This window comes from Perna viridis, chromosome 8, assembly GCF_037379345.1.
Source record: "Perna viridis isolate PV_CMFRI_1.1 ecotype Kerala chromosome 8, ASM3737934v1, whole genome shotgun sequence".
Lineage (NCBI taxonomy): Eukaryota > Metazoa > Mollusca > Bivalvia > Mytilida > Mytilidae > Perna > Perna viridis.
Window position 1 is genome coordinate 28,437,104 of NC_142452.1, and position 15,087 is coordinate 28,452,190.

General features: G+C 31.6%; 1 protein-coding gene across 2 annotated transcripts in view; it reads left to right on the forward strand.

The window, feature by feature from the left end:
* Nucleotides 1–15,087, forward strand: part of LOC148610091 (tumor protein p53-inducible protein 11-like) — a 213,150-nt gene that overhangs the window by 94,571 nt on the left and 103,492 nt on the right. Inside the window, exon 1 of one of the 2 annotated variants that reach the window (XM_088542153.1) lies at nt 13,741–13,911. The exons of the other annotated variant lie outside the window; for it this stretch is intronic. Coding sequence (XP_088398279.1) covers nt 13,874–13,911 — 38 coding nt within the window. The 5' untranslated portion in view covers nt 13,741–13,873. Of the gene's footprint in view, nt 1–13,740; nt 13,912–15,087 lie in introns of those variants that run through there. 2 annotated transcript variants of the gene reach the window in all.

Below are 15,087 nucleotides of genomic sequence, written 5' to 3' on the forward strand. Positions count from 1 at the left end.
TTGCTATCAGAGGGATGCATATCATCAATTAACTACAGTATTGAAATTGAATGAGAGAGTCTACAGTACCTACTGTTTACATTATGATATTTATGCCCCACAAGCATTTATTGTCTGTATGTCTGTCTGTCTAATCTCAAGTTTGAAGCTTTCTCTGCGATGGTGGGTCATATTATTTAAATAAAAAACTTGGCACCAGCTTGGAGATATAAAATTGCGTTCATTCTTTCATTTCATGACTTTTTTATTTTTTTTTTTAGAACATCAACTGAGGTAACCAATCTTAACATCACTGGAGAATCAGAATCAAAATTTCATTAGTATAAAAATCCAAACGACTGGATTGTCACCATAGAACATATATGCAATTTAATGATACAAATTACAATATTTAAAGTACATGTAAACATTGTGATAATTTGGAATTCTATCCAATGTCATCTTATGCATGGAATGGAGTTGATTAATATCTTTGGTTTAGTTCAGGTGTCACATTTATCTGAATTGTAATTAGGAATATAGTAAAGTAAATATTCCTCTGAGGATGTGTGGACATATTGGTTGACAGAGGTGGTTGAGTTCAGTAGAGTCTTTGAACCCTAGGAAAATCATGACCTTTACCATATGCTAGTAGTATACTGGAAAGCACATGTGCTCAGTATTATCATGATTTTAGGCTTCACCTATATGAGGGACAGAGCTATTTGTACTCAAATAGAGCCTTAGTTGACACTGCAACTATATTGTTATACATTTGAATTATGGATGTCTCGACCAACCAACAATGTTTGATTGCATAAAACACCTTCTCTGTTTCTGTGTCTTAATTTCAAACAATTACTTCCTGATTACACACTTTATTTCTAACATAATGATTTTGAGCAACTCATGTTTCAGGCCAATGTACATATATAAAGGACTCAGCTTATAATCCATCCCTGCTATACAGTTCTTTCACACCAGTTATTGTTTTCATCTTGTGAATGTCAGAGGATTTACTTTTCTATATGAATTTTATGATACCATAAAGATTGCTTTTCTATTCTTATCATATTTCAATACCTACACCTACACTTTAGTCTTTGGTGACATTTTCTAAGATGAAGATCTCATAATGCTTGTGTCTTCATCTAGTAATCATGATTGAAAGGCAACTTTTGTCATGATTTATGATCCCATCAAACACACCTTTTACAGTGTAATGATGTAATTGGTGATGTCTTAACATAAGCACCCTTGCTGCAGAATGTAATCAGGAAAAATGTGTTAGATAAATGAAATTTACCAGGCAACTTTTAATTGGAAAGATGAATCAGTTGTCACATTATAGACAAGATTAACTTGAAATTTATTAATTTATAATTAGTTTTGAATTTTTCTGTTTTTAATGAATCTCCTTCAAGTGAGAAAAAATAAAATCAAGGACACTGTACATTTAGAACCTTAAATGGCCCATGAAGTACAGAGTTTCTTCTTGAAATATAGCTTATTTACTATGCTATCAAAATTGAGAATTTTCTGTTTGCACCTACCGGTACTTATTGCCAAAAATGTAAAACTCATAAATATGTTTTCTTTGTTCTTATTTGAGCACCTGTCCATCAGTTAAGGAAAATATATTGGTAAGTAATAATATATATTAAAAGTATAAGATTTTCTTAAAATTTTTAATTTTGATTGATCTGATTGCAGGGTTGAATTGATTTGAGGAAAAATCTTAATTTGTCTGTGCTGGTTTTCCTCATTTTTTTAACTTCATAATATATATCAGTCTGGACAATCATTTTAAAATGTTTAACATGTGTATAAAAAAAAATACCAATCAATTGAATATTTCAAATTTCAATTCCGTCCTTTCCCCATACTCTTACAAATGAAAAAAATCTGATATTACATTAGTTAGGGGATGTATCCATGTTTCAAGCAGTAACCTCTTATCAGCAGCATTAGAATCAAGTACATAGGAAGATGTAAATCCTAAAATGAATTGTATACAAGAAGTACTCAAAATCAAAACTATCCAAATAGGACCAAATTCATCACCAAGAGGTCCTACTATGAGTAATACAAGGAAGGAAGCCTCGTTTTAGGTATTTGGAAATTTGTAATACTGCCAATTTTGATAAATTATGAGTATCATGGTATAATGTGGGGTCAGACAAGTCTGATTACTGGGTTGGTGAATATTCTTGGTGACCTTTTGTCCACCAGCAATGGCATCAACCCAGTGGTTATTAAATTGATAAATACCAATCATTTTAATAATTGCAAATTTGATATGGTGTACATGAATTTCCATGAAAGCAATATCACAATTAGAAATATTTGTTTTCATTGGTAGCATTTACATCTCTTAAGTGTTAGAGATTGTGGCTTTGTCTCCAGCTGACTCTCACCAAAGATACAATAACTTTTGAATTGGTAGATTGGTAGTCATTGTTTTTCCACCAAGCTATAATATATATACAATTAGGTTAAAAGTTGAAGACTAGTTGGTTCAGAGTTAGAATAAATAGTTCAAGGGCTTGTGGTTAGTCACTTCTGTGAGTTAGCACAATATGAAGATCCAGCTGATCATGTGGGACTAGTACCAAATCGGGTCTGTTTGATTGGTCCAACATTTCTGTTCTGAAATACATGAAGTATCAGTCATAATCAAACAGTTCATCATTGGTTCACTGAAAAAAAGTAGATCTCTCTACTGTTTTAGTATTTGGTTGATGTCTAAAGCATGGTTTTCTTGATCAATTTACTGATCTCACAATTATCAGCAATGCAGATCAAAGGAATTTAATATGAATTTTCTGTACCAAGATTAGCTACTCAATCCTCACCTTCCTGGCAATGTCAATATTGAACTAAAACAAATTCAAACAAAAGCTATAGTTTTTCAAATGATTTTTTGATACAGTATCACATGTCCTATTTAAGTTGAGTGCAAAGCTCTTCATTGCCCCTACACTTAAGTCATCAGAAGGTTAAAAGCTTTTAAGCTTCACCACATGTTCTGAAGTAGTAATTACAATGCAGCATTACATAAAATTACAAAAAACAAACCTGTAATATAAAGTTAATTGTACTAGATAGAGGCTGGGACTGGTATTGTGTCATTTAGTATGCTCTTCTCAGAGGCATTTTATGTCATTATTATATAAAATACTTATTTGATAATTGTGAATGATAGTATAGGGAGTCATGTGCCAGCTAAAAATATCTTCTTAACATGACCATTTTTACCAAGAATGTTTAGTCAGAATGCAGGGGTGTAGTGACTAGTTTGGTACGTAGGACAGGCACTGTACGAATTGATTTCGTAATTATGGCATGCCCGACTTACAGTCTACAGTAAAAAGAAAAAGAAACTCAATGATTATTACTCAGAAACATAACATAGAATCTATAACCCTGCCTTCTTTTAGAAAGCCATCTGACTGGTCACACCAAAACAAACTGGATGCATTGCCTCTGGAATGTCATTAAAATGGACCAGTAATTCTTAAAATTTTAATTCCCCTCACTGTTCATGTCACACCTTTACACACTAGTGCTAATAGTTCCTTCTAGCAAATTATATTTCAAGATTACCATACTGAAATGCTAATGAAAAGTCCAGTAACATCTCCCTGCATATGAATAAGTAGTGGACATGTACTAATAAGGAATTAACCAAAAGATTATCTATTTGTACTGTTATGTTTAGCTACCAGTATGATAATTGAACTTTACAGTCTGAAGTAAAAAAAAGTCTAGCGTAAATGATGACATTCATTATGTCTCCCCCCCCCCCCCCACTTTAATGGGGAGACATATTGTTTTTGGCTTGTCCATTTGTCTGTACGTCCATGTGTCTGTGTCTGTCACAAAGTTTTTCAGTGCAACTTTCTCTCAAACTACTGAACCATATTTTTAGAAACTTGGTATGTAGCAAGAACATCATATGTAGTTGTGCATATTACCAGGAAACTTTGATCCCTTAATTTTTGTAGGAGTAATGCCCCTTGAACTTAGAAATTTGCCAAAAATCCTCATAAATAGCAATCTGATTAAAATCAGCTGTTAGACACTGTAACGTATCCTAACAGCTGATTTTAATCGGATTGCATAAATTGCCTTGTCAGCGCAACTCCTCTGAAACTATTGAAGCAAAAATGCTCAGACCAGATTGCGGGACAGGGGAGACATATGTTCTTGCAGACAAAAGCAAACTTTAATTTATCCAATAAAATTTCAATTTGCAATTTGATGGACTCATTTTTAGTTCCAATATTCTCACACCTATCATTCATATGCCAACTGCAGAAAATTGTCTCTGACATTTTTACTTCATACAGAAGTGGAACTGTTCAGGGAACTTATTCATTCATATAAGTAAATAAATTATACATTCTGGTAATCGTTTTTATTGGACTGCTTATATACATTCCAGTGACCACAGAAATTGATTTTCTATGTTACGGTTGTGCCAAAAGTTCCAGGATCAAAGCAGTTGCTGTTCTAATGCGAGGGTTCCAGGGTTGAACCCCCCTTCCACCTCCTTGTTAGAAACTTCTGTTAATTTTGTGCAAAAATTAAGCTTAAAAAATTACATTATAGCCTGGAACCCTCTCTTTTAAAATTTTGGCACTGAAACCACCCTGCCACCCTTTTGGAAACATTCTGGATTTGCTCCTGCAAAGGTCAAAGAAAATTGGCTTCAATGTTTAGAGCTGAACGAATCGTGTTTATATATATTGAATTTATAATTGATATGCTAATCCTCTTTTGACCTGTTGTAGTGTCCTCATGGGTTTCTGTATCTCCCATAGTGTCAATTTCAATACCATATTTTTTGTTCGTACTTGTCAGGACAAAAAGATATCCTGATCTACACTCTGTCCTAATCAAATTTTCCTTTTGGGAGTAAATTCATCAGTATATGGCAATTCATTATCTTTTTTTCAGTGTAATGAATTAGTCTTTGATTTATTTTTGGCTTCCAGGGTTAATTTCTTATATGGAATCAATTTTCAGTAAGCTTTTTCTTATCACCAGTGTATCCTTTCCGATTTTGAAGGTTATTGTGAAAGAATGGTTTGAGCCAGATAGGATTTTAGATTTTAACCTCAAGGGACTTAATATTAAAATTCTGTTCTTTATTATGGTTTACACTTTTCATAGTCATCTTTCAAGGTAAGAAATCCATAAGGCCAATTTATCTAATAAACTACACTGGGCGACAAAAGGACACGCTTGATATAATTCAAGTAATTTTGTTCAGAATTATTTTCCAAAAATTATAATTAGATTGTGGATTGATGTCAATTATATCTTCAATAATAAAATGTCAGGACTGGTGTCAATTTTACAAAAAGTCATAAGTGTAAAGTTGATTGTAAGTTATGATGTCATAACAGAAAATAGCATTGTTACATCATAACTTACGATCAATTTTACATTTACGACTTTTTGTGGAATTAATGCCAGATCTTTTTGGGTAGAAAGACACTTAAAGTAATTTTTTTTGGCAAAAAAATAGTGGAAATCTCTCTGATGTTAACATTTTTATACTCAAGTTTTTGTTTTTGTTTTGATAATTGAGTCTTTGTAAGAATCAGGCAAAATGGGGAAAATTTGTAACATGCATGTCAGAAACCCACCAATCTGACAAAGAAATTTCATTGTGAGAAGTTTTCTCTATCTGAGAAGACCATTGTTTTATCTCTGCTTCATTCAACCAGCTTGGTAATTTCTCAGAAGAATTTTAGAAAATTGAGGTTTATTTTTTAATATTGTCAAAAAAGATACTGTCATTGAAACAATTATTTGCAGTGTATTTCAATGAAACATAACTCATTTTACCAAAAGATATGAAAAACTTTTTTTTTTTACTTGTTTGAATATTTAGATCACACTGTCAAAATGTTGGGTTATTTTATATCCTGTTTCACCCATTGCCTGATTCTTACAAAGACTGCACACTTAAACTTCCCCATCCAACAATTCAAAACCTTCTTGATTGTATATTCATTCATCATTCGATCACTTTTTAAGCAACTCTACACCATGAACATCATTATATTATGCACTGTAAATGTAATTAGCAATAAAAAGTTGCTTAAGGAAGTAGGCCTAGGGTAAGGGACATAACTCATGAAATCAGTGATATGGTCTCACTAACCACTTCTAACATTTCCATTAGTTTACATGTTAAAAAAGTAATTTTCAAAGTTTCACTGTGAATTCCCAGAACAAATCACATCGTAAAGTTGCATACCGTTGCAAAGCTTGGAAAATAAGGCTTCCAAAATCATTATGCTAATGGTACGATGATTGTAGAAATTCTTCACAAAATTTACTTGAATAAATAATACTGAAAATCCACATTTTTACCTGTTCTGCTAACTGACAGCATGGAGGCAAATTACACATGTAAAAATATTCATACACTTTTGTAGTTAATTACATATATGATTTTAAAGTACACATTCTCAGCTTTATTTTGACTACTTTTAATCATAATATGTGTATAATACACTTACAATGCGTATGTCTAGGTTCAGTGTGTTTTTGGTACTACATAGGGGGGTGGCCATTTGACCTGGAAGTGGTTAGTGAGACCTATGTTTGTTTTATATGAACATAAAATTATATTTGATAGTTTGAGAGCAGTTGACAAAAAGAGAACTGATGGAAATTATACCCTCAATAACTTTGTTGCCCAGGGCATAAATATGACTGTCTGCTGCTTAAAAACATTTTTAAAACTTTTTTTTATTGTGCAAATATTTATGAAGAAGTTTTTTGATTAGCATGTAAATTTCACCAAATCCCATACAAACTTAACATAAAGCTCTCGATTTTCACTCAGTATTTTAACATGCTTAAGTAGCACTCCAGCTAAGAATCATACAAAAGGAGATTCATGGTTGGAAAGCCTACAAATTTTCATTTTTGATATTTTGTTTAAAATATTTAAGTAAACAGACAGTAACATGTGATTTTTCATATAATCCTTGTTCATAAGAGATATAAATTATATAGAATGTACTGTAGAATTCAAAATTAAGAGAGATAACTCTGTAAACGACACTAAAATACAATATAAACTGTTGGATTTTCAGTGTGAATTATCTCCAAAGAGTAGAGAGATTGGAAAGAATAATTATACATTTCATCATATAGACCTATAAAGCAACTTATTAACATACAAATATTTAGCCTTTTTTGGGGTGTATCACATATTGCAGAAAATTTTCTAAGACTGCTACTAAAACACATTAATAAAGTCACCAACTTCACAACAAATGTCATACATCATGTGATAGAAAAAAAAATTGGTAATTAATGCATAAAAAAAGACCATACAGACTCAATACATCAGTACTATTGATAAGGATATGATGAAAACACATAATATGCCATTTATGTTCTTATATTTGAAAAATACAGATCAATGTAAGAACCAGGCAGGTGGTGATACACGTTAAAATTTGATTGGACATTTTATTGCAGAAATTAACACATTCAACACATCCAAAAGCATTCTTGATACAAAAAGTAGTGGCAAAAAGTAAAAAATGATTGTTGACTTGTAACCTTAAGTGCATTTCAACCAATTCTAAAATTATTGAATTGTTCTTCGCCAATCTGGTTCAACATTATAAAGTGCGTAAGGATCATTTCTAATTAATATATTGAATTTAGTTGAGCAATAAAAAGGTATTTCTGACCCCAGTGTTCTCTATCCTCCATTATAGCTGGTTGTTTTGACTAGCTATTATAATAATACAACCACCAGTAATTTGAGAAATCTGGTCAGCTTTCACTAATGATTTATAGAAAATCGTGAAAAATGCATTATCTAATTAAGTTATCAAACAAAAATATGAAAAATCAAGTGGGGATCCAAGGAAAGGTGTGCTGGGCATGTGCTCCATAAAAATGGAAAACTTTTTTGGCATGAAGTCTTAATTTTTTCACAAATACTACCCCTCCTCTAATTTCTGGCCTAGAAAAAAAATCAAAGCAAGAAATTCTGAGATGTATTTACTTCATTAATTCTTAACATTAGCATAATTCATAAATAAGAGTTTTTTAAAATATTTTGCATACCTGGTACATTTGCATCAAAAATTTACAATGGTCAAAGTTAATTTTGTGTACAATAGTATAAAAAATGTACATGAGTTATCTTTATCTCAGACATTACATTTACAGTGTACAAATTAATTATCTTTTTTAAGTATAAAAAATAAGCTTAGTGATACAATAATTTCTCTAAAAATGAAGTCAACATACAAAATATTGGTTCTCAACATTAGCATTATCTGCTTCTAAGGATGTCGACCTAGGGTAAGGGACATAACTCTTGAAATCAGTGATAAGTTTGTATCATATTCAATTTCACTAAAGTCTCTCAAGCTTTTGTTTGAAGCAGAATAAAATGAATCCAAGTTAATTAAATGCTTACATAAAATTGATGTAAAATGCTGAATACTAACGCTGCAGTGATTTTTAAGAGTTGTGTCCCTTACCCTAGGTCTACCTCCTTAAAATATCTTTGTACATGTCCTTCCTGATTCTAACATTGATCTGTACTTTGTCTCCCGATAGGTCTGCATAGCTATGAATCAAGATTTGGAGAGAAAAAATCTTTCAATCAACTTTTATGTTTCAGCCCAATATCTTTAATGCCACAATTCTAAGAACCTGATGCTGTAGATAAGGAATTGTACTGTAAAGTATTTTTGATTTATGTCTCATTTGTATTCAGCTTTGTCTGGTGAGAATTTGTCCTTTGCGTAAGTGACACTTGTCAAATGTTGCCTGTTACTGCTAGTGATGGCAATTTAGTTTCCATATTGGTAATGTGTCCTATGTGTTAAAATTCATTTTCTGGTCTACAATGTATCTTGATGAATCATTTCTCTCTGTTTGAAGTGTAGAAAGCCTTTATCAGTATGTCTTGCCTTTCTCCCTTGGAAATGAATTGGTTGTCTCTATAGCCTCGTTCTTACAAATCATGTTTGTTTCAGAAGTTTATAAATGCCTTTTGACCCAAGATGATACATTTATTCCAGGGTTTATTGGTTTGTTGGATCCTGAAATATTTTTTGTCTTTAACCACAAAAATTGATACTGATCTTTTTGAAACCACATCAATTGTTCATATTGTAAGTTAATTGAGGTCAAGGTTAGGTTCTTTGTTAATGTTGATCTTGACTATTTAATTTAGTTTTTATACCCCACTGAATGAGAGGGTGGTATATTGCAATTACCTTGTCTTTCTGTAATTCTGTTCATTCAGTCTGTTTTAATTTCATTGCAAATATCTCCACTCCCAATATATGGATTTATATAAAATTTGTGTCGCAGTGTATTTGGGACCAAGTGATGAATTAACAAAATGGCTGTACAACTGCTATAAGTCTTGAAAGGATGATCATATACTTTTATTTTCAATATTGAAAATACAACAGCCGTGTAATAATACAGCGACCTTATACAAAGACAGTATAACCAAGAGTAATAGTTAAAAGTTAGTACCCATAAAACTACAACTTTTCGCAACACAAAAAACTCCACAATACAAAAAAATCGACTCAATTTTTCATTTTGAATACAACAAACAAAATGTGTACAAATTCTAATCATGAAATACTAAAAAAAAAAAAATCAAACACATAAAACATCAATCAAATTAGATCCATTTTTTTCCAAACAATCCATCATACAGGCTTTCCACACTTCAGACAATTCAAAAGTAAGGTGGACTCCATCAATCAGCTTAGAGTAAGAATATTTAATCTTCCCTTATTTCCGTTGCTTTTGAACAGGATTGTGTGAAAATGGAGTAACAACACCATTACAAGTGTTACGTTCTACAATAAAACTATTTAACTCATCTAAAATGTAATTGAAACGATCTTGCATCTCATCATATTTCTCTTCTTTAGTCAGGTAAGTAGTTCTACCTATGCATAACCTATGATGATTCCACATACAAAAACGTATTGTTGCAATAGTTGCAAAAATAACTTTACAATCAATTTCTTTTAGCTTAAGATCAACGTCTAATATTTTCTCTTTAAAGCAACTCAAATGGTCTTGTTCTAAATCAAGAAAATTCTCCTCACATCTCTTTATCCTGTCTGTACTGAGTGTACATAAATCTGGTATCACAGCAGTTAAATAAACCAGTTTCGGTCCACATATATGACGCAAGTCATGTAATGCCATACTATATAATTTTGAAAGCCTCCCCCTGGTTGAACTTTGAAACTTTTACAGTCAATGCCAACCAGACTCCTTCCTCTACTTGATGAATATATGTAAGAATGATGATGCATATCTAAAATAAATAAAAAAATGTCGTGCTTTTATGCTTCACTACTATGTATTAGGCAATCACCCTTGCACAATGCAGAAAAGCAAAAATGGATGAAAATACTTATTAAATATCAGTATTGAAAATAAAAGTATATGATCATCCTATCAAGACTTATAGCATTTGTACAGCCATTTTGTTAATTCATCACTTAGTCCCAAATACACTGTGACATTTGGTACATGACTTTATAAAGCCAGGGCATAAGATTTTGATTGCTGTCTGATATCAGCTATCTGTACAAGTTAGGGTATACCTAGCACATCAACATGTGCAATCCATGTTTTTGTTTCTGTTTTTTTTTTTTTGCTAGAATAATGGAAATAATAAATACAAGCCAATATTTGTAAAAGTTTAACTATTTTGAGCAAAATTTTAAAAACGTTGATGATTCATATTGCTCTCTATTTACTTTTGTTGAAGAAAAATTCTCTATTGTAAAATTAACACTACTGCGTTGGTGGTTGTTTCAACAAGCTTTGTCAATTTACTCTGAATTGTTATTTAGGTTTATGTGTTAGAATTAATTTTCTATTTAAGATCCAATCTCCCATTATTTTTTTCTCACCGTTTTGGTCCTGGGAAATCTGTCATTATGATTACAAGAAAGTAACTACCCCTTTGAGGCCTTTTTGGACAAACATTTATGGTTTAAAACTATTTGCTTTGGTACTAGATCGGAAGTAATGATATTTCTGATAGGCATATTCTGATCATGTTTCATTGTCTTAATAGTGGCCTTGCTCTGAAGTCATCATGCATCTAGGCAAATTTTAAGCTTGAAACTGATATTGCATACCTAAACATCATGGCGACACAGAAAAACCTGGCATTTGAATCCAAATTTTGAAAACTGATTATGCTTACTTAACACTGAACCTGATGTAGACACAGGAAATTTTTCAAGATAATATTGTTTCATTTAGTATAATTTAATTTGATAATTATAAGAAACCTTGATCGGTTATTTCATTCTGTGCAAACCAGGCTAGGTTGGTACTATGATGTCAATAGTGTCTGTTGATCCACACTCCTCTAATAATTGGACCCATTAGAAAATGGTTCTACATTTATTTATGGATACTTGGTAGTTTATACAGCATAACCTGGTTTGGACCAGTTTACACTTTATATAAACCACTGATGCATTTAAACTGCTGCCAACCAGATTTATTTGTATAGCTTGTAAAAGAATTCAAAACATGCCTTAAATAACATAAATTTGATGCATGAATTAGTCATATTAGATATTTTGCAGAATACATTAAAAAATAGGAATCGATACCATAAATTGGCATATATCGGTTATTTTGATGGTTTTCTTAAAAAAAAAGGGGGGGTTACTATGGAGTGGTTAATTTTGGCACTTATAAGACTGGTGCTGAAATAAAAGTACATTTAAAATTTCCGAATTACATTATGTAGTATTTGATATATAAAAATTAAAAAATGGGGGTTGCTATTTTCACCTTTGTGTGTGTGTGTGTGTGGTGAAAATGTAGTACTGTTTTCCTGTAGCCTATGTTGAAGTGTGATGTATCATTCAGCTACACCGTGTACCAGTATATATATAAATATACAGCTTGAGCTATACCGTGTACCAGTATATATATAAATATACAGCTTCAGCTACACCGTGTACCAGTATATAAATATAAATATACAGCTATGAGGCAGTAAGTCAAGTAAAAACAACATGATTTTAAATAAAACTGACACTTTCAACCTTCACTTATACAAAAGAATTACATCTGGCAGCTTTTCTGATATTTCTGTTATTCTCAATTTATCTGCATTTGTTTCAATCAGAATAAACATTTGATGGATTTTAAAAGCTTTACTTAAAGGAGCCTGTACATGGAATGATGAATACTGGTGTTAATGATAAGGAAATATTTTTGTTTCTTTATGCTCCTCGCATTGAAAGCAGGCCGTATATAGTAAATATGGTATCTGTCCATCTGTATGTCCATGCACATTTTTCATTGATGCTTTCTGTGCAAGTTCTTGTCTTAATCACTTAATATTTTTGATAGAAGCTTTATTTAGGTAAGCCTTATAGTAAGATTTGAATTCAGATTTCAAGTGAAGTCAGTTATTCTTTTGATGACTAGTTAAAAATATTTTGATGTATGGTTTTTGGTATGGGGAGTAGGATATTCTTGAGTGAACTATGCTGAAGTTTTTCATGTTTTCCTGTGGGTAATTTTTTTTTAACTCCTCACATTTGAAACTGCTAAGCACAATAAGTGTAAGTTTCACCAAATATTTTTATATCTTGTAGTTTTAATTTTATTTTTATGCCAAGATAGGAATCACCCTTTCTGTCTGTCTGTCTGTCTTAGTTCATTCATTTGTATGCCCACATTTCTTGTAAACACAACCCCTCTAATATGGACTTTGTTGAAGTTTAATAAAAGGAAGGTTGGGCATCATATGTAGAAGGGCCTGACGAATATATTAATTTTTTGAGGACTCTGAAGGGAGATAATCCAACTTAAGGGTTTAAGATATGTTAGAACCTTGTAAATGCAACTCTGTCATGAACCATTCAAGGGATTTTGATGAAATTTTCTTGAAAAATTGGAGGTCATATGTGTAAACTTGCATACAGAATACATGCAATTATTGTCAGATGTCTCCAAAAAGAAATAACCAGTTGTTCCAGTTTTTGTAACTCCATTTGAAGCTGGATATTCACATTGTAAACTTGTTCACAATATTTCTAGTTCTCTTGACATGGACTCACAAGAATTGTCATCCTTTGCAAATGAACTCTACGAACCTCAGGTTTTACATTTAGCTGAGTACATTTGAGATTGCCTAACAGATTGTATATTGATATATTTTTCGTTTTTCGTTTCAATTCCATTCAAGTTCATGGTTAGTTGTATTATGACATTGCCAATATTTGCATTGAAGGCAAAAAGGGAAAAAAGCAATATTGAAAATCAACTAAATTTTATTTTTTCGCTGTTTGATATCAAATGCATTGGATATTTATCTGAATTATTTCTTGTTAAGGAAATCAAATACAAAGTTATTTAATAATATGCTTGCTAAAGGGAATGAAAAACGTTAAATTTAGTAATTAATGGCTAGTTATTTGGTTGCTCTCATTTCTGGTTTATAAATGGGATAATCACATACCAGCTGTCGACAGAAAGAGCAATATACTAGAAAGCATTACTTGCTAAAATGCAGTTACAGTGCTCTCTAAATTATTTATGATTTTTAACAACCATTTTCATCTAGTAAATAAGATATAAAGATAAGATCAAAACTAAAAAAAAGCTCCATGAAGAAATAGAATAAATGATGTTCTTTGTAGCCCAGATATTAATATGAAATGTTATCCACGTGTATATAGAAATCAGAGGTTATATTTGGTTCAGATTACAGATGGTTTATTCAACACAATGATATGTAAACATTTGTATGTAAAAACGTAGTATTCTGATCAGACATCTGATTTTGAGTTCTGTCGACTTTTGGCTTCTGGTTATCATGGAGGAAAATGAGGAAGTAATGTCGGTACCTACAAGGTAATGTTAGAATTAACATGAATTAAATTTGAATCAGAATTGAAAACAATTTATGGCATAATTTTTGACCTGTTGAAATTATAATGACATTGAACTACATTGTTCTGCATGTTCATTGTCAAATGTATGATATGTAATGTACAAATAATGCAGAAACTCATCTCTAAGTTAGCTCAGGGATGGATTCAAGCGGGGGCATTACGGGCGTGCGCTAAAATTTGCAAAGCATAGGTTGTTATGGGTAGTTTTAGGCAGTTTTAGGTTGAAACTTTAATTTCTCGCTAATTTTACCACAAAAGATATCTACATTGCACCCACTCCTGAAGAATATTTAAAAAATTTAACCTCGAAATTTTAACTGTGCATCCCTTCCTATTGTAAAATCCTGGATACGCCCCTGTAGCTGGCAGAATAGGGACATAGAACACATTTGGCACAGTCATTGACTAGAACCTAGTATGTGTTGGCTTTAATGACAAACCATTATATTGTTATGTTGTTTTATTGTGTTCAGATCTTTATATATATTTTCTCACATCATGAAAAATCCCTTCAAAAACAAAGTTGGACATACCACTTTCAAACAATGTTACCACTATATTTAGTGTTTGCATTGATCTTCATGTGCATTTTGTTTGGGCTTTTACAGCTACCTATGGCTATTAAATTTCGATTTCTTCATGAGTTATGATTATGTAAAACTATGCTTGAATTTTGAACATTTTAATTAAATTGCAAAGCAGTTCCTAAGTTAGGATTCTTTCTTTACCTTTGTGTTGAAATTAAAACTGATAATGTTTTGACAAATTAAATGTTAAGGTATTAAAGGTAGGAGTCAAAACTTGATGAATCTTACAGTCCATAATTTTCCCTCTTGTATGGTCATTCCTCCTTTAACACAAAAGTAATTACACCCCAACTCATTGGATTGTTTTATCACAATTACTTTGTCATCTGTCAGTTAGTTTTTCTGTTACACTTTTCTATAACACACTTTTTTATAACAGCTTTCTCTACTTCTATTAGAGATAATGCTTAGATATTTGGTATATTGCTTTTGCATGATGACATGTACCGTATCTTCCATTTCCATGTTCTTTACTTATCTACCACCTATTTACCACATGATCTACCAAAATTTTCTCAGTTTCTATTCTTAGGAAATGCTCAAATGAT